This window comes from Synchiropus splendidus, chromosome 10 (genome assembly GCF_027744825.2).
Source record: "Synchiropus splendidus isolate RoL2022-P1 chromosome 10, RoL_Sspl_1.0, whole genome shotgun sequence".
In the NCBI taxonomy this organism is placed as follows: Eukaryota; Metazoa; Chordata; class Actinopteri; order Syngnathiformes; family Callionymidae; genus Synchiropus; species Synchiropus splendidus.
In genome coordinates, this window is record NC_071343.1 from 22,328,124 (window position 1) to 22,349,171 (window position 21,048).

The 21,048-nt window shown below is 41.4% G+C and overlaps 1 protein-coding gene across 45 annotated transcripts in view; it reads right to left on the minus strand.

Annotated features, from left to right (window-relative positions):
* The window catches only part of neb (nebulin), a 52,744-nt gene that overhangs the window by 24,276 nt on the left and 7,420 nt on the right, over positions 1–21,048 (minus strand). For all 45 annotated transcript variants that reach the window (XR_008415998.1, XR_008415999.1, XR_008416000.1 and 42 more), the window contains 71 exons: positions 20,515–20,619; positions 19,527–19,631; positions 19,334–19,441; positions 18,948–19,064; positions 18,692–18,793; positions 18,511–18,618; positions 18,330–18,434; positions 18,134–18,232; positions 17,304–17,408; positions 17,117–17,224; positions 16,927–17,040; positions 16,649–16,846; positions 16,245–16,352; positions 16,074–16,172; positions 15,266–15,370; positions 15,063–15,170; positions 14,666–14,977; positions 14,378–14,584; positions 14,198–14,302; positions 14,008–14,115; positions 13,618–13,929; positions 13,332–13,538; positions 13,137–13,241; positions 12,950–13,057; positions 12,551–12,862; positions 12,256–12,462; positions 12,066–12,170; positions 11,883–11,990; positions 11,504–11,815; positions 11,181–11,387; positions 10,989–11,093; positions 10,813–10,920; positions 10,420–10,731; positions 10,120–10,326; positions 9,943–10,047; positions 9,747–9,854; positions 9,364–9,675; positions 9,057–9,260; positions 8,765–8,869; positions 8,543–8,650; positions 8,026–8,337; positions 7,709–7,912; positions 7,436–7,540; positions 7,185–7,292; positions 6,790–7,101; positions 6,487–6,690; positions 6,302–6,406; positions 6,101–6,208; positions 5,630–5,941; positions 5,352–5,555; positions 5,168–5,272; positions 4,980–5,087; positions 4,578–4,889; positions 4,292–4,495; positions 4,104–4,208; positions 3,909–4,016; positions 3,505–3,816; positions 3,223–3,426; positions 3,054–3,158; positions 2,843–2,950; positions 2,458–2,769; positions 2,145–2,348; positions 1,934–2,038; positions 1,726–1,833; positions 1,344–1,655; positions 1,152–1,256; positions 982–1,080; positions 777–878; positions 596–703; positions 204–515; positions 14–118 (listed from right to left, as the gene is read on the minus strand). Coding sequence is in view for 41 of the 45 variants with exons in the window: in XM_053878167.1 (XP_053734142.1) it covers positions 14–118; positions 204–515; positions 596–703; positions 777–878; positions 982–1,080; positions 1,152–1,256; positions 1,344–1,655; positions 1,726–1,833; positions 1,934–2,038; positions 2,145–2,348; positions 2,458–2,769; positions 2,843–2,950; positions 3,054–3,158; positions 3,223–3,426; positions 3,505–3,816; positions 3,909–4,016; positions 4,104–4,208; positions 4,292–4,495; positions 4,578–4,889; positions 4,980–5,087; positions 5,168–5,272; positions 5,352–5,555; positions 5,630–5,941; positions 6,101–6,208; positions 6,302–6,406; positions 6,487–6,690; positions 6,790–7,101; positions 7,185–7,292; positions 7,436–7,540; positions 7,709–7,912; positions 8,026–8,337; positions 8,543–8,650; positions 8,765–8,869; positions 9,057–9,260; positions 9,364–9,675; positions 9,747–9,854; positions 9,943–10,047; positions 10,120–10,326; positions 10,420–10,731; positions 10,813–10,920; positions 10,989–11,093; positions 11,181–11,387; positions 11,504–11,815; positions 11,883–11,990; positions 12,066–12,170; positions 12,256–12,462; positions 12,551–12,862; positions 12,950–13,057; positions 13,137–13,241; positions 13,332–13,538; positions 13,618–13,929; positions 14,008–14,115; positions 14,198–14,302; positions 14,378–14,584; positions 14,666–14,977; positions 15,063–15,170; positions 15,266–15,370; positions 16,074–16,172; positions 16,245–16,352; positions 16,649–16,846; positions 16,927–17,040; positions 17,117–17,224; positions 17,304–17,408; positions 18,134–18,232; positions 18,330–18,434; positions 18,511–18,618; positions 18,692–18,793; positions 18,948–19,064; positions 19,334–19,441; positions 19,527–19,631; positions 20,515–20,619 (11,700 nt within the window). In the remaining 4 variants the exon portion in view is untranslated. The remainder of the gene's footprint in view (positions 1–13; positions 119–203; positions 516–595; positions 704–776; positions 879–981; positions 1,081–1,151; positions 1,257–1,343; positions 1,656–1,725; positions 1,834–1,933; positions 2,039–2,144; positions 2,349–2,457; positions 2,770–2,842; positions 2,951–3,053; positions 3,159–3,222; positions 3,427–3,504; positions 3,817–3,908; positions 4,017–4,103; positions 4,209–4,291; positions 4,496–4,577; positions 4,890–4,979; positions 5,088–5,167; positions 5,273–5,351; positions 5,556–5,629; positions 5,942–6,100; positions 6,209–6,301; positions 6,407–6,486; positions 6,691–6,789; positions 7,102–7,184; positions 7,293–7,435; positions 7,541–7,708; positions 7,913–8,025; positions 8,338–8,542; positions 8,651–8,764; positions 8,870–9,056; positions 9,261–9,363; positions 9,676–9,746; positions 9,855–9,942; positions 10,048–10,119; positions 10,327–10,419; positions 10,732–10,812; positions 10,921–10,988; positions 11,094–11,180; positions 11,388–11,503; positions 11,816–11,882; positions 11,991–12,065; positions 12,171–12,255; positions 12,463–12,550; positions 12,863–12,949; positions 13,058–13,136; positions 13,242–13,331; positions 13,539–13,617; positions 13,930–14,007; positions 14,116–14,197; positions 14,303–14,377; positions 14,585–14,665; positions 14,978–15,062; positions 15,171–15,265; positions 15,371–16,073; positions 16,173–16,244; positions 16,353–16,648; positions 16,847–16,926; positions 17,041–17,116; positions 17,225–17,303; positions 17,409–18,133; positions 18,233–18,329; positions 18,435–18,510; positions 18,619–18,691; positions 18,794–18,947; positions 19,065–19,333; positions 19,442–19,526; positions 19,632–20,514; positions 20,620–21,048) is intronic.

A 21,048-nucleotide genomic window follows, 5' to 3' on the forward strand; every position in this document is an offset into this window, starting at 1 on the left:
AGAACATACATACATCGTTGAGAATCTGCTGTGCCTTCTTGACCTTTACATGATCCACAGACTCATTTGGCATCCATCCACAGCCCCTGATCCATTCCAGATCAGCCTTGTAAACATACTGAAGACAAGAACAGATATCACAGGAGGTTTAGGCAGAGTCATTAAAGGAGTCACGTTTATTTGTCTTGTCTGACACCACTCACGTCACTCTGGAGATCGTAGGCTTTTCGAGCCTGAATGACATCATTCTGGTCAGGCAGACAGGTCCACTGGTGCAGACGAGTTCTGTAGTTGTCATCATTGACTTGCATCTGGCATTTCTTTGCCAATTCAAACTGCAACATGTCAACTGGAAGATTGAACTTGGTCTTGGACTTGTTGAAGTCCTTCTTGTACAGGGCGTCACTGGCGATCTTGGCAGAGTTCAAAGCCAGCATGAGGAGAGGGTCGTCCTGGACACTGCGAGCACCAATATGATGGCCAACTTGCTTGCGGTATGACTCGAGGTATTTATGCTGAGATTAAAGAAGACAGAGATGACTTAATCTGAAGGGTAGTTCACAATATCATTCTAAAGAGAGGTGAATGCACTTACATTACTCTGAACTTTAGATGTTACAATGCACTGCTTAATTCCCACAGCATCTCCAGGCATGAAGTAACCTGTAGCTTTAATTTTATCCCATTCTTTGGTGTACAGTTTCTGCAACAAAAACAACACTTGTTTTGTTTAATTATGTTCCCCATTCCTAAAAATATCACACACTTTTACTCACAGGATGGACATTCTTCGCCACCTCTCTGGCAGTGACAATTGTTGGCGTCTCCACCAGTGAGTATTTTGTTTTTTCCTGGTGCCAGGCCTCGCGATATTTGGCCTAGGAAGAATTTTAGGATAAAAATTAAAATGTGCAGTCATTTAAGATTGTTTCATTGTTATGCCTTAGGAGACATAAGAAAAAGATATCAGCAGTCAGTTACCTCATCAAGGGCAGCAGCAGCATTCTTGGCACAGACCAAGTCAACCCTGTCAGTTGGAACAATGAATTTTTGTTCATCCAACTTGACACGATAGCCTCTCTGTCAAGGAGAAAGATCCAAGTTTAACACTTTCAACATGAAAAATGAAACCATCCAGAAGCTGGACTTACATCAGCAAGGATTTTCTGTGCGTTTTTGACCTTCAGCACTTCCACAGACTCATGTGGCATCCATCCACACCCACGGATCCATTCCATATCAGCTTTGTATACGGCCTGAGGAGACAGTGTGTCATGTTCTTAATGTAGCGCCAAATTAAACTTGAAAACTTGACTTAAATCATGTTAAATCAGGCCACTTACATCGCTCTGAAGGTCGTAAGCTTTCCTGGCCTGGACCACGTCGTTGGAGTCTGGCAAGCAGGTCCAATTGTGCAGATGGGTTCTGTAGTTAAAGTCATTGACCTGGATCTGGCATTTCTTGGCCAGCTCAAGATTGAGCATGTCAACTGGAAGATTGAACTTAGTCTTGGACTTGTTGAAGTCCTTCTTGTACAGGGCATCGCTGGCAATCTTGGCTGAGTTCAGAGCCAGCATGATCAGAGGGTCGTCTTCAACACAGCGAGCACCAATGTGGTGGCCAACCTGTCTACGGTATCCGGTCTTGTACTTGTACTACAAAAACAAAGATTAATTTATTGACTCATTGATGGCATACAATTCATAATCATGGAGCTCATCCTACATCACTGATGATGTCTCTGGAGGCTTTAGCTTTCAGCACAGAGATGGCATCCTCTTTAATCTGGTACCCTTTGGCTTTTTGGTCATCCCAGTCCTTTGTGTAAAGTTTCTGTGGAGAGCAAACAAACATGGCAAACACGACCAAAGATAAAGTGAAAAAAATCATTTTGAGAGCAATCATTTTATAGAATGAACCCCGTTAAACATACCTCACTGATGTTGATTGCATTGGCCTTGGAAAGTATCACAGAAGGGATGTCAGATGGAAGGTGGATGGTGAGCTTGTCCTTATCCCACGCCTCTCTATATTTTCTCTGTTAGTATGAAAAAAACAGATTAGTTTTGTGATAACCAATAATATACAGCAATAGCAAAAATGGGTTGTTATTCCCCACAAACCACATATTGTTTGATACATACATCACTGAGGTTGTCAGCATTTTGCTTGGACAGGACGATAGCTGGCAGATCAACTACACTGGTGAACTTGACAGTGCTTGGCGGCTGACGATAGAGCCTTTCATTAAGAACATTCTGGGCGTTTCTAGCTTTGACAACGTCCACAGAGTCTTGGGGGGACCAGCCACATCCCTTCAGCCACTCCAGGTCAGCTTTGTAGACAGCCTTAAACACAGATTTCACATGTCAATAATGCCATGTTTCAAGCAGTTACACCTAATTTTCAGAGCTTCTGATGCTGAAGATATTCATGAAATGTCCCAAAGATACTCACATCACTCTGTAGATCATAGACCTTCCTGGCCTGAACAACATCGTTAGAGTCTGGCAGGCATGTCCACTGGTGCAAATGAGTTCTGTAGTTGAAGTCATTGACTTGCTGCTGGCACTTCTTGGCCAGTTCTATTGTGAGCATGTCCACTGGCAGATTGTACTTGGTCTTGGTCTTGTTGAAGTCCTTCTTGTAAATGTTGTCACTAGAGATCCTAGCAGCATTTGCTGCCAGCATGATCAGCGGATCATCATTTACACTGAGAGCGCCAATATGATGGCCACATTGCTTGCGGAAACCAGCTTTGTATTTGTACTACGAAATGTGAAAGCAATTAGTGAGTATTCATAAACGCAGTTTGATTGTTAGGAAACTGAATCAAACTTACGTCACTGATGATGTCTCTTCCGGCCTTAGCTGACAGAACTGAGATTGCATCCTTGGGAAGGTAGTAGCCCTTGTTGATGGTGTCCATGTAGCCTTCACGGTAATATTTCTGAAAAAACATGAATTAAAAATGAAAACACAGTCTGCTTGGCTCTGAGTAGCACAGCCATCACTCAGGAAAACCGTTTTAATGTCATATAAACATGAATTACCAGACTGGTGTTGAGTTTGTTCTGTTTGGCGAGGACGATCTCTGGTGTGTCAGCCATGACATGAAGGTTGGTCTTGTCAGACTCCCAAGCAGAAACATAGGCTTTCTGAAAGTAGATAATTAAAAGTCAGTCATTTCATACTGTTGGATAAAAGAGAAGAAAAACATACCTTATTCATGATCTGGGCATTGGCCTGAGCAAGAGCATATGGCATGTCAGTGGTCTGGGCAGTGAATTTGAAGTTGCTCGGATGTTGACGGTACTTCTTTTCACTCAATATCTCTGCTGCCTTCTTTGCCTTTTCTACATCCAGTGAGCCTATAGGCACCCACCCTGTCCCCTTGATCCATTCCATGTCAGCTTTGTATACAGCCTGTAACACAAGAAACGGGTTAAAGACAATGCAGATCAATTCCAGTAAAAAAATACACATCTGCAATAGTTTACTTACGTCACTCTGAAGGTCATAGACCTTCCTGGCCTGGACCACGTCATTGGAGTCTGGCAGGCAGGTCCAATTGTGCAGATGGGTTCTGTAGTTAAAGTCATTGACCTGGATCTGGCATTTCTTGGCCAGCTCAAGATTGAGCATGTCAACTGGAAGATTGAACTTAGTCTTGGACTTGTTGAAGTCCTTCTTGTACAGGGCATCGCTGGCAATCTTGGCTGAGTTCAGAGCCAGCATGATCAGAGGGTCGTCTTCAACACAGCGAGCACCAATGTGGTGGCCAACCTGCTTACGATATCCGGTCTTGTACTTGTACTGTACAGACAAAACAAAAGTATTGTGTCAGATGCAAATTATGCATACAAGTGAGAAGACAGAAAACATGTGGATGGTCACTTGTTACTCACATCACTGATAATTTCTCTTCCATGCTTTGCAGCAACAACCGAAACAGCGTCGCCTTTGAGATCATAACCCTTTCTGAAGATCTCCTCAACAGCCTCCCTGTACAGTTTCTGGAAGTCATAAAAAAGTTGTAATTAAACAAGACATTCAATTCATGTCTTTTACAATTAGCCTCAGTTTAAACATGATAATGATACCTTGCTTATGTTCTGAGCATTTGCTTTGGAGAGCAGCATCTCAGGCATATCTGGGGAAACGTGATTCTTCATTTTGTCAGCTTCCCATGCAGCAATGTAATTTTTCTGAAGAAATAAATGAGAAACAAACACAAGAAATAAACTCATGAATGAGTAGATATTGAAAAGATAAGAATAGAACTGTTTACCTTGTTCATGATTTCAGCATTTGCTTTGGCCAACAGCATGGGCATTGAGCTCATGTCAGTGGTATATTTGTGTTTGTCTGGTTTCTCTCTATAAAGGCGGTCGCTGAGAATATTTGCTGCATGCTTGGCCTTAGCAACATCCAGTGAACCAATGGGGATCCATCCCACACCAACAATCTCATCCAAGTCAGCCTTGTATACAGCCTAATAGAATATAAATTATATTAATAGTTAGTACAACAAGCGTACAACATATAAGAGTATTTTTATCCTCTGTAATACCCACATCGCTCTGAAGGTCGTAGGCTTTTCTGGCCTGTACAACGTCGTTGGAGTCTGGCAAGCAGGTCCACTGGTGAAGGCGAGTAATGTAGTTTGCGTGGTTGACCTGTATCTGACATTTCTTTGCCAGCTCAAGACTCAGCATGTCTACTGGCAGATGGAACTTGGTCTTGGACTTGTTGAAGTCCTTCTTGTACAAGGCATCACTGGCAATTTTGGCTGAGTTCAGGGCCAGCACAATCAGAGGATCATCATTGACACTGAGGGCTCCAATGTGGTGTCCAACCTGCTTCCTGTAGCCTGTCTTGTATTTGTACTGGTGGAATTAGCAGACAAGGGTTAACTCCTGAATGTTTAGTTTTAAATCTTTGATCAAGCATGAATGGGAGAATATGAGTTAACTCACATCACTGACGATATCTCTGGAAGCTTTGGCAGATTTCACAGAGACTGCATCCGGAGGCAGGAAATAACCCTTCTTTATGGTGGCTTCAAAACCTTCTCTGTATAGTTTCTGTAAAGGTTAAGTTTAAACGGTTAGCTTTTAGCATATACAATTAAGTCTATCCTGGGAAAAAAGACAATCACACTAACCCTGCTCATGTTGATGGCATTTTGTTGAGAGAGTATGATCTCAGGGGTGTCCGGCTGGATATGAAGCTTGGTCTTATCTTTTTCCCATGCTTCAGTGTATAGCCGCTAGAAAACAAAACACAACATCTGAATAACAATGGAATAGGTTCCGTAAAACATTGTTATTAAAAGATAACTCTGATACCTTGTTCATGGTCAAAGCATTGTTCTTTGCCAGTTCAATGCTCATAGCATCAACAGTGCTGGTGAAAGGAACAGTGCTAGGGTGCTGCCTGTATTTCCTCTCACTCAAGATCTCTGCTGCCTTCTTTGCCTTCTCCACCTCAAGTGAGCCAATTGGGACCCATCCTAATCCCTGGAGCCACTTCATATCCGCTTTGTAGACAGCCTATGAAGAAAGTCAGTCATCAAGTCAGTGTATGAGGATAAGTCATATATGACAATTGGAGAGGCAACACTTACATCACTTTGGAGGTCATACGCTTGTCTGGCTTGGACCACATCATTGGAGTCTGGCAGGCAGGTCCACTGATGCAGACGAGTGATATAGTTGGCATGGTTGACTTGGATCTGGTTCTTCTTGGCCAGCTCAAAGGCCATCATGTCAACTGGGAGGTGGAACTTGGTCTTGGACTTGTTGAAGTCCTTCTTGTACAGGGCATCACTGGCGATCTTGGCTGAGTTCAGAGCCAGCATGAGGAGAGGGTCGTCCTGGACACTGCGAGCACCAATATGATGGCCAACTTGCTTACGGTACCCTGTCTTGTACTTGTACTGGTGGAGAAATTTAATAAATGATAAATGCAGTATAGATTTATAAAAAATGCAATAATTGTTAACAATATATGATAATATTTTTTTGTTTCTACAGTAGTAGTCTGTTTCAATGCCATACAATGGAAATGTTTCAGAAACAAAAAAAACTGCACTTACATCGCTGGCTATGTCCCTGGAGGCTTTGGCAGCACGGATTGAAATAGCATCATTTCGCATATCATAGCCCTTCTTCTTGGCATCTTCATTAGCCTGTTTGTAACGTTTCTGTTACAAAGACACACATTTGATTGATGTTAACAGCAAGGTTTAACAACAAAGGAGAAGGTAGTGAATTTTATAAAAGATTTCTGAATATACCTCACTGAAGTTGACATTGTTAGCTTTGGCGAGAAGAACATCCATAGCATCAGGCATGATGTGGATCTTGGTTTTCTCATTGTGCCAGGCCTCAGTGTATGCTTTCTGTAATGATAAATAGCCACAAGGGTCAACGCATTCACATGAGGGGGTTTTTTCATCAACCCCACGCTGCAATTGAATACCTGGTTCATAATCTGAGCATTGGCTTTGGCCAGGGCCATGGGCATGTCTTCAGTGGTGCTCTTGAACTTGTAGTTGCTTGGATGCTGACGGTAAAGCTTCTCACTCAGGATCTCGCCAGCTTTCTTAGTCTTCTCCACATCCAGTGAACCTATGGGCACCCAGCCAATACCCTTCAGAACCTTCAGCTCCTCCTTGTACACAGCCTGGAAAAAAAGCAAATTTGATGTTTTGAAAATGGTGATCTAAGATTTGTTTTTGTTCATTCATTCATCCATCCATCCATGACCTGGTGTGATACTTACATCACTCTGGAGGTCATATGCAAGTCTAGCCTGGACCACATCGTTGGAGTCCGGCAAACAGGTCCAGTTGTGCAGGCGAGTGATGTAGTTAGCATGGTTGACTTGGATCTGGTTCTTCTTGGCCAGCTCAAAGGCCATCATGTCAACTGGGAGGTGGAACTTGGTCTTGGACTTGTTGAAGTCCTTCTTGTACAGGGCATCACTGGCAATCTTGGCTGAGTTCAGAGCCAGCATGAGGAGAGGGTCGTCCTGGACGCTGAGAGCACCAATGTGGTGGCCGACCTGTTTACGGTATCCTGCCTTGTACTTGTACTGGGAAAAGAAGAAAACTTCAATTGCTATATTTGTGTTTCCATTGTGTTGCAAATATTAGCCGTGAAGAATTAACTTCTTACATCACTGGCAATGTCTCTGGAAGCCTTGGCTGCAAGGATGGAAATGGCGTCATTTCGCAAATCGTAGCCTTTCTTTTTGGCATCTTCATTAGCTTGCTTGTATTTTTTCTGTACAAACAGACACAAACATAGATTTTGTTTTGCCATATAAGATATTTCCCATTGTTAAATATTAAAATATGACATGTTTTTGACAATAAGCATTTTTACTTCCACAAAATAGCCTATTTGACAGTTAAACTTTGACGCACCTCGCTGTAGATGACATTGTTGGCTTTGGCGAGAACAACATCCATAGAATCAGGCATGACATGGATCTTGGTCTTTTCATTATTCCAGGCGTCAATATAGGCTTTCTGCAATAATTACATAACAACAATCATACATGTTTGCAGGGGCCAGCAGGAACATTTGCACACCAGTTTGAATACCAGTACCAATACCATTTGAATACCAGTGAGCATGTAATTATACTATGATTTATGAAAAATTGAGATCAAACATCATGTGAAAGGAATTCATACGTGGTTCATAATCTGAGCATTGGCTTTGGCCAGGGCCATGGGCATGTCTTCAGTGGTGCTCTTGAACTTCAAGTTGCTTGGATGCTGACGGTAAAGCTTCTCACTCAGGATCTCGCCAGCTTTCTTAGTCTTCTCCACATCCAGTGAACCTATGGGCACCCAGCCAATACCCTTCAGAACCTTCAGCTCCTCCTTGTACACAGCCTGACGACAAAGAAAAGTATTGGCATTTGGAGAACATGATGGCAATCTGATTTAAAAGTAAGACTAAAGAGTGCAATGTAGAAAGAATGAATGATAAAAAAGATTTTACGAACATCACTCTGGAGGTCATATGCATGTCTGGCCTGGACCACATCATTGGAGTCTGGCAGGCAGGTCCAGTTGTGCAGGCGAGTGATGTAGTTGGCATGGTTGACTTGGATCTGGTTCTTCTTGGCCAGCTCAAAGGCCATCATGTCAACTGGGAGGTGGAACTTGGTCTTGGACTTGTTGAAGTCCTTCTTGTACAGGGCGTCACTGGCGATCTTGGCTGAGTTCAGAGCCAGCATGAGGAGAGGGTCATCCTGGATGCTGAGGGCACCAATGTGGTGGCCGACCTGCTTGCGGTATCCTGCCTTGTACTTGTACTGAAGGAAGAAATAAATGATCAATGTACTTCTGGCCAGTATACCATCAAAACACTGTTAACACTACAAAGCGTTCAAGCATAAAAAGTAAAACAGTCACAGACGTTTGTATTTGTTAGAGATTTGAAATAACAGTTTTATTTTACTCTGAAAAAATGAGGTCTGCAGTGGTACAGATGAGTGCACAACAAACTCAAGCACTTACATCACTGGCGATGTCCCTGGAGGCCCTTGCTGCAATAATGGAAATTGCATCGTTGCGCATGTCATAGCCCTTCTTCTTGGCATCCTCATTTGCCTGCTTGTATGCTTTCTATATGAGAAAGAAAAAAAGTCAACACTAGACCACAAACAATCTCCTGAAAGAATGAAATTATTTAATGCATTATTTAGACAGGAATGAAAATCTTTGGAGTTTCACACTGACCACACTGTAGTTGATTTTGTTTGCTTTGGCAAGGAGAATATCCATGGCATCTGGCATGACATGGATGGAGGTCTTGTCGTTGTCCCAGGCTTGGGTGTAGGCTGACTGTAAAATTGAGGTTTATTTATTGTTTAAAAATAATTAAGACAGAATCCAGAGTACAATGTGTCATTCATTTAAATAAGAATTGAAATGATCTGACTCCAGCTATTAATATGGGATCAGGTCTACCCTAAACAATGTTGTACTAAAGAATACAATGCCAAGTGTAAATAAGCATGAGAACACTTACCTTGTTCATAATCTGAGCATTGGCTTTGGCCAGGGCCATGGGCATGTCTTCAGTGGTGCTCTTGAACTTGTAGTTGCTTGGATGCTGACGGTAAAGCTTCTCACTCAGGATCTCGCCAGCTTTCTTAGACTTCTCCACATCCAGTGAACCTATGGGCACCCAGCCAATACCCTTCAGAACCTTCAGCTCCTCCTTGTACACAGCCTGGAAAAAATGCAAATTTGATGTTTTAAAAAAGGTTATCAGTAAAAAGTCAAGTAAAAATATTTACTTAGTTAATTCATTAATGACCTTGTGTGATACTTACATCACTCTGGAGGTCATATGCATGTCTAGCCTGAACCACATCATTGGAGTCTGGCAGGCAGGTCCAGTTGTGCAGGCGAGTGATGTAGTTGGCATGGTTGACTTGGATCTGGTTCTTCTTGGCCAGCTCAAAGGCCATCATGTCAACTGGGAGGTGGAACTTGGTCTTGGACTTGTTGAAGTCCTTCTTGTACAGGGCATCACTGGCGATCTTGGCTGAGTTCAGAGCCAGCATGAGGAGAGGGTCGTCCTGGATGCTGAGGGCACCAATGTGGTGGCCGACCTGCTTACGGTATCCTGCCTTGTACTTGTACTATGAGAGAGGACAATAAGTCTGGATTGTAAACAGTCCTGAGAAAATATGAGTTTTCAAGTGTAACTTACATCACTGGCAATCATAGTGGACGATTTGGCAGCCTGAATCGGAATCGCATCAGCCCGGACATTGTGGCCCTTCTTCTTAGACAGCTCGTTGTTCAATTTGTAGAGTTTCTAAACGGGGGAATATAATAAACCATCTGTGATTTTATACAAATAAACTTTGAACAAACCTCATTTAGAACATTAGCTAAGTGCTTACCTCACTGTAATTTACTTTATTTGCTTTTGCTAAAAGAACATCCATGGCATCAGGCATGATATGAATTGATGTCTTGTCTTTCTCCCAGGCTTTGGTGTAAGATTGCTGGAAAACAAACAAAAAAATGGTCAGATCATGCTTAATAAAAATGAAGAAATATTTGTTCCATGGATATACCTTATCCATTATCTGGTTATTGGCAGTGGCAAGAGTCAGATCCATAGAGTGCATGTCCTTAGTGAATTTAAAGTTGCTAGGATGCTGACGATAATTCTTCTCACTCAGCGCAAGGCCTGCTGTCCTCACTTTCTCCACATCCAGTGAGCCAATGGGAACCCATCCAGTTCCTTTTATGTACTGCTGATATTCACTCTTGTACTGGTTCTAAACAGAAGCAAGAGGTAAAAAAGTAATTGGCTTTTCAATGTAGCAACACTCGAATACGAATTGTTTCTATTTAGTGGTCAAAATACACACATCACTGGCAATGAGCTGCATGTTGCGAGCAAGCTCAAGGTTCATAGCATCGGGCAGCACAGTGTAGTGGTTGATCAACTTCTTGTATCCAGCCATAGTTTGAGCAGCAGACGCCTGCTTGGCATGAACCACACTCATCATGTCCACTGGGGAGTGATACTTCAGCTTGGACTTGTGGTAGTCCTTCTTGTAGTTCTTGTCACTCTGTAACTTGGCCACCTCCATGTAGTGGACCAGCAAAGGATCGTCCTGGAGGCTGCGGAAGCCAACATGGTGACCTCTGGCTTTCTCATAAGCCAACTTGTATTTGAACTGTGATGCAAACAGAGAATTACAAGATTTGGAAAAAAGGTCTTTCCATAGTAAAGGCTAAGTATGGTGTCGATCACTCACATTGCTGGCAATAGCTGTGCCAGACTTTGCAGCAAGAATTGGGATGGCATCGGCCTTAAGGTTGTACCCCCTATTGGCCATCTCCACAAGACCAGCTTTGTAGAGTTTCTGTGAAAGACATTCACATGTAACCAAGTCATACATTTCATAAATTACATGTGTTGTTAACTACACACATCACTCATGGTGATGGCATTAGCCTTGGCTAGGACAATTTCAGGAGCATCTGGCATGATGTGGACGGTCAGCTTGTCTTTTTCCCAAGCAGCAGTGTACGCTTTCTACACACAAGAACACAAAGAAAAACCACAAAAAGTTGACGTCAATAAAAAAACAAAAATGTCAATAAATATAGACGACAGAAATACCTTATTCATGATCTGGTTGTTAGCAGTAGCCAGAGCCAAATCCATGGAGTCCATAAGCTTGCTGAACTTAAAGTTGGAGGGATGTGTGCGATACTTTTTGTCAGCGAGAATATCACCGCCAACCTTTGCTGTTTCAACACCTAGTGAACCAATTGGCACCCACCCAGTGCCTCTCACACAGGTGTTCCAGTCTGATTTGTATTCACACTGTGGAGGAAAACGCATCTCCTAAGTACATCATTGATATGCTCTGAGCTATGCTTCAAAGACATCTAGATTGTGGCAACAAAAATAATTGGTATGTAAAGATGATTTTCACGTACATCGCTGGCCTGGGCATTCATGGTGCGAGCAAGCACAAGGTTCATGGCATCTGGGAGGAGAGCATAGCTGTGCTGTATCTTCCTGTACCCAGCCATAGTTTGAGCAGCAGACGCCTGCTTGGCATGGACAACACTCATCATGTCAACTGGGGAGTGGTACTTCAGCTTGGACTTGTGGTAGTCCTTCTTGTAGTTCTTATCACTCTGCAGCTTAGCCACCTCCATATAGTGGACCAGCAGAGGATCATCCTGGAGGCTGCGGAAGCCAACGTGGTGGCCCTTGGCTTTCTCATGTGCCAGCTTGTACTTGAACTGTAGAAAACAATTGTTTATTAACATCTGATCACATTGAACATGGCTATTGTTTTGTTCAGCTTACATTGCTAGCTATATGTGTTCCTTGTTTGGCAGCAACAATTGGGATGGCATCTGCTTTGAGATTGTATCCCTTGTTGGCCATCTCCACAATACCAGCTTTATAAAGTTTCTGTGGAATAAAAGGAACATGTGGTCACAGAAAAGCATAGAAATATGGAAATATATTAGTCAGCAGGATTCATACATTGCTCATGGTGATCGCATTAGCCTTGGCCAAGACAATTTCTGGTGAGTCTGGCATTACATGGACAGTGAGTTTGTCCTTTTCCCAAGCCGATGTGTAGGCTTTCTATGAAAAAAAAGTAATCAGAGAAATAATTAATGCAGATGCTGAGTTGTTGTACTGATGAAATATTGATTCAGATCATGTCTACCTTATTCATGATCTGATTGTTGGCAGTGGCCAAGGCTACGTCCATTGAGTCCATCAGCTTACTGTACTTGAAGTTGGATGGATGAGTTCGATACCGCTTCTCACTCAGAATCTCACCACCAACCCTTGCGGTTTCAACTCCAAGTGAACCAATGGGGACCCAACCGGTGCCTCTTACAAAGCTGTTCCATTCAGACTTGTAATCGCTCTGAAACATAACATTGTTTCCTTAGTGTTCCAAAGGTTAACAATAAAGTGTTTTCACTTTGTATTCAGTTTTTCTGAGGGATAATTACATCGCTTGACTGTGTGTTCATGGTACGGCACCGCTGCAGTTCCATATTGTCAGGCAGGAGGAAGTAGTTGTGTGGGATCTTTCTGTAGCCAGCAAAGGTCTGGGCAGCAGACGCCTGCTTGGCATGAACCACGCTCATCATGTCCACTGGGGAGTGATACTTCAGCTTGGACTTGTGGTAGTCCTTCTTGTAGTTCTTGTCACTCTGTAACTTGGCCACCTCCATGTAGTGGACCAGCAGAGGATCATCCTGGAGGCTGCGGAAGCCAACGTGGTGGCCTCTGGCCTTCTCATACTCTTTTTTGTACTGAACCTGAAAATAACAGTAATTAGAGAAGCTTCGAGGGAGATGTTTTTGAATATACAAGAAATGCATTCACATGGTTTAAGACTCACTCACATTGCTGGCAATATGTCTGCCTTGTTTAGCATGAAGGATTGGAATAGCATCCGGCTTCATGTCGTATCCTTTGGCAATGTCTTCAAGCCACTTGTGCTTGTAGTGACTCTGTGAAAGAAAACAATAAGAACGTATAGATGGCAATTCAGCAGACACATCTTGTGGTAAAAGAAACACGTTTCTTCACCTCACTCATGGTCTGGGCATTGAACTTGGCCTGAAGGAATTCTGGGCTGTCTGCTGGCAGATTATATGTGTGCATAAACTTTTCACCTGAAGCTTTATATGAAGCCTACAAACAGAGAACATTATTAAATCATGTGTTACAAGATTGCCATGCATTTCATGACTGTGTTTAAAAAAAAGTAAAGTAGCATCCTACTTTGTCCAACAGCTTGGAGTTTGTCAGGGCTAGGGCCATGTTCATATCATCAGTTTTGCTTGTGAATTTAAGTCCGCTGGGATGTTGACGATAGCTCCTCTCATCCAAAGCAGCTTTGGCAGCTTTGGCCTTCTCAACATCAAGTGAACCAATGGGCACCCAGCCAGCACCTTTATAAAACTGAGCGTAATCTGATTTATAAACATTCTGTGGGGAATCAAAGACAAGTAAGGGTCAGTGTGCATTCATATGTATTTCCTATAACATTGTACTACATTGAACATACATCACTTTGAATTTCCATCATGCCTCTACACAGCTGCAGGTGCATGTTGTCAGGCAGCAGGAAATAATTGTGAGGGATCTTCCTGTACCCAGCCATAGTTTGAGCAGCAGACGCCTGCTTGGCATGGACAACACTCATCATGTCCACTGGGGAGTGATACTTCAGCTTGGACTTGTGGTAGTCCTTCTTGTAGTTCTTATCACTCTGCAGCTTAGCCACCTCCATGTAGTGGACGAGCAAAGGATCATCTTGGAGGCTGCGGAAGCCAACGTGGTGACCTTTGGCTTTCTCATGTGCCAGCTTATACTTGAACTAAAAATGAGATCAAAGACGTTTAATCATATCTATGAAATTAACATTAATATATGTAAAGGAAATTTCATTCCTTACATTACTGGCAATGTCTCTTGAGGATTTTGCTGCAACAATGGGAATAGCGTCTTCCTTCAACTGATGTCCTTTGAGAATATCTTGACGGTGCGCATAAGTGTAGTAATTCTACATCAAATAGAGAAAACCATTACACAGACACAGTAACATTGTAAGAAATAAAGAAAAATATGAAAGCGTAAAGACCAACCTGGCTGATGTTGACTGCATTGTACCTGGCTTGCATGAGCTCTGGAGCGTCAGCAGGGAGGTGATAGGTGTGCATGAACTTCTCTCCACTGGCCTTGTACTCTTTCTGCACATGGTAACAAAGTTACTGCTCATTCCAATTATAAAAACAAATATACATGATTTTTCTTATTCTGCTTACATTATTCATTATTTTGGCATTGGTCTTGGCAAGCTCCATGCTCATGGAGTCAGCTGTGCTTGTGAATTTGAAATTGGAAGGGTGTTGTCTATACTTCTTCTCATCCAAAGCTGATGCTGCCATTTTTGCTTTCTCCACCTCCAGGGAACCAATGGGGACCCAGCCTGTTCCCTTGACCGATGCCTCATAATCTTGCTTGTAGTTGAACTAAAGAAATAGAGATAGCACTTTGAGATGAACCTCATGACTAATAATATGATTCATTTGGGAGTTAATAAATCAACACACATCACTTGAGTTGAAGTTCATGGTGCGGGCAAGATCCAAATTCATGGCATCAGGGAGAAGACAGTAGTTATGGTGGAGCTGTTTATAGCCAGCAAAAGTCTGAACTTTTGAGGCATGTTTGGCATGGGCCACACTCATCATGTCAACCGGCGAATGGAACTTCAGCTTGACCATGTGGTAGTCCTTCTTGTAGTTCTTGTCACTCTGCATCTTGGCCACCTCCATGTAGTGGACCAGTAAAGGATCGTCCTGGAGGCTGCGGAAACCAACATGGTGGCCCTTGGCTTTCTCATATGCTTTCTTATATTGAACCTGAATGACAAGTAATGCAATGTTAGCAATGAAGCGCAAATATGGCTGATGTATCTAAAGTACAATAAGGTTTGAGGGAACTTACATCACTAGCTGCATGTCTGGCAGCCTTGGCAGCCACCACAGGGATGGCATCAGGCTTCAGGTCATAACCTTTGGCGATCAAGTCCTGCCAGGCTTGCTTGTAGTAGTTCTGAAACCATGAAGAGAATGAGTAACTTCCCTTATTTTGATGCGACATAAACTGAGACAATGCACTGCGCACAACTCTATGACTATCTCAGTTACCTGGCTGATGTTGTAAGCATTGCACTTGGCCTGAAGGAACTCAGGGACATCAGGAGGTAGAGAGTATTTCTGGTGTATCTCCTCCAGGCCTCTCCTGTAGAAAATCTAGGACGAAAAACAGGAGTCCACCATTAATTTGTTATCCCTCAAATGTTTGACGTTACTGTAATAAATAACGAACACCTGATTGTGCATTTTCTTTACCACCAAATGTCAATCTACCATCCTAATCCTGAGTTGAAAATACAGAAACGTCTGGAGGCAAAATAAATGCCTTCTTTTATTTATTTTTTTCTAAACATTGTCTGAGTAAATAATGATATAGTTACAAACCAAATATAATAATAATTATAATCTACATGAGCTGTCCCAATTATATACTTGTTTCTCATCTTGTTCAAATTCAACTTCCTGTCTTTGTGTCAGAGCAACTATCTCTAAAACATACACATAAATGGTATACATAAATAAAACACTGCCAAAATAATTAGTGTAAATCAGTTGAGAATAAAAGCATTATATGCACTCAAGTTACATTTTTGTTTCAGCAACACTAACATTGGGGAAAGCAGACTTTAATTTACAAATACATATTCAAAGTCCAGTCATGCTTAACACCACCCCATCACCCAAACTTTGTTTGATTCAGATCATTCGGATCAGGTGAAAGGTGAATAATGACACTAATATAAACAAGAATATAAAGATGACAAAAGGGCAAGTTGCTACTTTTTTTTTACTATCAAACAGTCATATTGTGTTCAGAGAACTAACATGTTCTAATGTAAACAATTATTTGAAAACTTACATCACTTCTTTGAAGCTGGTTGACTTTGGCTTGCATCATGATCGGGTGGTCATCAATAGATGTGAAAGGGATTGTGTCTGGATGCTGTCTGTATTTTTTCTGTGGAATATGTTAAGAGTTATTAAATACGACATTTTATATAGTGACAATGCTGAGTACTAATGAGCATACCTCATCCAGGATACGAGCAGCGGTCTTGGCCTTTTCAATCTCCATAGAGCCAAAGGTCACCCATGGTGCACCTTTTGTGTAAGTGTTGTAGTCAGACTTGTATTCATTCTGTTGAAGAAAAGATGAGATCATGTCAGTTAAGACTTGATAAGAAAGAAATTTCAGTATAAATTGAAACCATATGAAATCACTGTGGCAATGGGTGTATTTTATGTCATATCATCTATTTATCTTCATAATATTAACTTTATATTCATCCATATAATATACTTTATTATACATACCAAATACAAAAAGTACACATAAAATGATTAAACTTTTTATTTAACATGTTTAAAAAAGAACTGTCACTTTCAGACATACAGTACTGTTGAGCTCATGTAGGCATCAGTTTGTTGACTTACATCACTCTGAATAATGTTGGCTTTCTTGGCCAGGTCCAGCAGCACGCTGTCGTATGGCAGGTAGAAGTTGGTGCTGATGCTTCTGTAGCCGGCCATACTGGATATGGCCTGGGATTTCTTAGCCGAGGTGATCGACATCATATCAAGAGGTGTGTGGTACTTAGTCTTAATCTTCTCGTAGTCTTTTTTGTATTCACGCTGTCGAGATAACAATTCCAGTGTCACTTCACCTTCAGAGACATCAAAGAGGATCATATTTAGGGATAAATTATATTTACATCGCTCTGGATTTTGGCGACGTGAACAGAGTGCAAGATTTTGGGATCATCATTAATGCTGAGAGCTCCAACCATCTGTCCCTTGTTCTTTTCGTACTCTTTCTTGTATTTTACCTGTCAAAAAAGAATAAAAAATGAAGTTGAATTTGCAAAGATGATTCAGATTGGTTTATCTGATTAGCAGACTCACATCACTAGCAATGTTTGTGTGCGCACGGGCAGCAAGGATTGGAATGGCATCACCCTTGATTTCAAACTTCTTTGCCTTGGATCTCTCCCAGTCGTACCTATAACAGTTCTAAAGAGGAAAAAAGGGCATAAATCAAGAGAATAGTCATCAAATAAATAAATGTATTCAGTATTTTGAGATGACATACCTCACTGATGTTGAAAGCGTTAACTCTGGATTGGATGAAGAATGGATAGTCTGGGGGCAGACTGTTTTTGACCTTCATTTCTTCATAATTGGCCTTATAGTTGAGCTGCAATGAAAAACACAGATGAGTGACATTAACTGAACATTTCTGACCTTGGGTCCATTATCTACCACAGTTAGACTACCCTGGTTTGCATCTAAGTGAGCAGTGTCATGGGATTCAGTTGTGACCTAATGTTGTTAAGCCATTCTGCATTTGTTAAAAGCTTGCGACAGCATTAAAGGATACAGCTGGCAGCTAGATACAAGTTGACTTCAGGTGGGGAACAGCTCATTTTGTAGTTAGACAAAAACTAACTAATGTGCTGAAAAGCAGACATTATCTTCAAAAAACATCATTTGTGGCTGTTAGACGTCTACCTAGTTATGTCGTTATGTATATAAGGCTTAGGGTCGGCTGCAGCAGTGAGCCTTAATTCTCTTATCTGCCACAGGGGAGCAGCATTGTAACGGCAAACTTGAAAAGAGCGAACCCAACGATTCCTCTCGCCTCCCCTTCAGCTGGCTCTGATCACAGGGTTTATTCTAGGCCAAGTGAACGCGCGCTGTTATTTATACAAGAGAGAAAGGCCTCTCCAGTTTCCATGGTGCCGACAGAGAGACAGGATGATTGGGCAGATCTTTACCTAATTATCATATCTAAGATATTCAAATGAACACATAAGCTAATGATCATATGAACAGGGCATGAGCAACATGTTATTTCCTATCAGATTTTAGAGGCAATGACAGTTGACTGCTGCATAAATGCCAATGATGAAAGGCACGTACGTCACTCAGCTGCTTGGCATTGATGGCTGCTTGCACAAGCACCGGCGAGTCCACCACTTGCGTGAATTTCACTTGGTCTGGATGTTGACGATAGACTTTCTGTCAACCAAATTGAAAGAGTCAATAAATGCATGTGATTACAAAACAATTACAATGTAAAAAAAAAAAAAGGTCAATAGACTCTTTTTTTACTCACGTCACTGCACGCATTAAGCTTTTTGCAGGCTTCATATTCAGGAGTGATTGTTTGAGGGAAGAAGCACCTTGTTTTTATATCCTCATATTCCGCTTTGTATAATTGCTGAGAAGACAAACATCAATAAGTTGAAATAGACATCAGAGCAGAGGAAGATTGTGGAAAATTGAGAGGAACGTACATCGTTCTTCATTTCCTCTACTTTTTGGCAGTGGAGCATATAGACATCCTCATAGCTGCCAATATAACTTCCTTTCACCTCATTTTCATACTTTTCTTTGTATTGTGCCTATTAAAAGAAAGATTGATTAAAACAGGGCATACAACAAGTTAGAATGAGAGAAAATATGAGAGGTCCCTACATCTGAGAACTTTTTGAGAACTGAGTCCATCTGGAACTTTGGCGTGTCACAGTAGTTGATACTGAAGCCTCTTGATTTCTCATAGTTGGACTTGTACACTTTCTGCATACAATAAAAAAAACAAAAAAAACACATCAACACAGAGTCAAGGGATCAACGGGTCTGACGTCTATCCCGGCTAGATTTAGGTACCACTTTTTTCATTTCCCCTTGGAACAATATAATAAATCACACGAATATGGCATAATATGCCTACATCACTGAGGATTGTGCCAGCGTAACGTAGCTGTCGCAGCAGAGGATTCTCTGTGGCAGGGAGCGTGTTGTAGTCCGACTGCGCTTTCGATTTCTCATATTCCTTCTTATATTGGACCTGTTGATGGAGAAGAAAGTCTGTAGGTTATTGCCCAGATTCATCACCGTGGGAGAATTTAATACAGTTGCAAGAATGTCCTGATAAGACTGCAGTGGCAAAAAACTGACAGTGGATCACCAAGTCATACTGCAAGAGGGCACAGCAACTGTGTGTCCGTGTCAGAGATGACTCACATGCTGCATAGAGACAGAGGTCATCTCCCTCTGATGTCTTCCACATGAGATAATTCCTATAAAAACAATGCAGTAGTTGAGCCAAAGACTCACCTCACTGGCAGCAATGCGTGCTTTCTTGTTTGTCTCATAGACAGGCGTTTCTGTTTGCATGAAATAAATTTGGTCTTTGGTGTCCTCATGGTGTTGTGTGTATCTTCTCTAAAATAAAATGAGTCAAAAGTCACAACGATAAAATGTGCCACAAAATAATAACATTCTACTGAATGTCTGATAAGGATCTTACATCACTTAAGTTTTCCATTGCTACCCTGGCAGTGGCCACGTCAAAGTACGGGGTCTCACACCATTGACCCTTCACATTTTTGTTGTAGTCCTCCTTGTATTTCAGCTGTGGAAAAAGAAAACAGACATTTTCACGATCAATGGCAATTAAGTTGATCCATAAATGCATACAATGCATGTTTATAAACAAGAAAAACTTTCACAGATTCAAATTTGACCTTTGCTTCGATGAATCCTTCTCAAAAATGTCTTCTTTTGATAAAGTAAATCAAACCAATTAAAAACATGACAAGGAACATATTCACATATATTCATTCACCAACAATATATTGCGTTGCCTACAGACAGAGCGACGTTTGTTTTTAATGAATACATTTGCTCACACCTCATTTTTGTGATGTATTTAAATTACGGGCTCTGATAGCATGGTTTGAATTAAAACGTGAATATGGTAATCGTTTGAATGCATGTCATTGTTGAACTATGCCTTTAGCATGATATGGTCAGTAATTCCACAGAGCAGCTGAGTGGTTATTCTGAGCAGGAGCTCAGGATTGTTTGGCCTCTCTGTACCCTGGACGCTCAATAGAGTGCTATTTCTTTCTCCCTGAGAGACTGCTTTTAAAACCTAGTTATCCTACCACCTGTGCTTGCTAACAAAATACATAGAACGTTCTTACAGTCTATCTTTAGCAATTTGTAAAAGTAAAATTATATAAATGTCCAATGAATATAATCACTCAGATGTGTATGAACGATCATTGTGGTGATTGGTGGGGACCTTGTGGTGCACATTGGCAGCTGCGCAGATGTAGCCACCACAAGTGGTAATGTGTCATGAGAAAATGATGGTCATGCAAGGAGCTTTGGGTATCGTTATATACTGTAAATGTAAGCCATTAATACTTTGGTATGTAATTTGCTATCATTGATGTTACTCATTCAATGACTGTTGGGCAAAACCTTTGGAAAACTGTAGATTTTCTTACATCACTCCGCTGATCGGCCACTCTTCTCGCCAGCTCAACTTCAGGAGGGTCAGGCAAAGAGGTGTACTTGGCTTTGCGCTCATCGTGCCCCTTCTTGTACTGAACCTGTGATGGCACACACCAATGTTGAAATCGGGTTTTGATTTTTCCTTTAGAATTACAGCTAACTCAGACGCACGACACAAGACAACAAAAACATCCAAAGAAAATGAACAGGATAAGCTTTGGTGATGTTCAGTCAATTTATCTTTGAAATTAATTTACAACAGAAACCTTCCAATTGAAGATTTATTTATGATTCTCTCCACGCAGAACAACAAGTGGCATGCAAAATATCACAAAAAAAATATCTAATCATAAGAAATTAGATAACTGCATTTTAAGATTAGATAATATTAGATTAGATAAGATCAGATAATAATAAAAATGTTTAAAAAATAATTAAATGGACAAAAAAATGATGAAAATATATATATATCTGGTAAGTTTTTGGTGTAAATATGTGTGCAAAGTCATTAATGTTCGCCCAGTGGT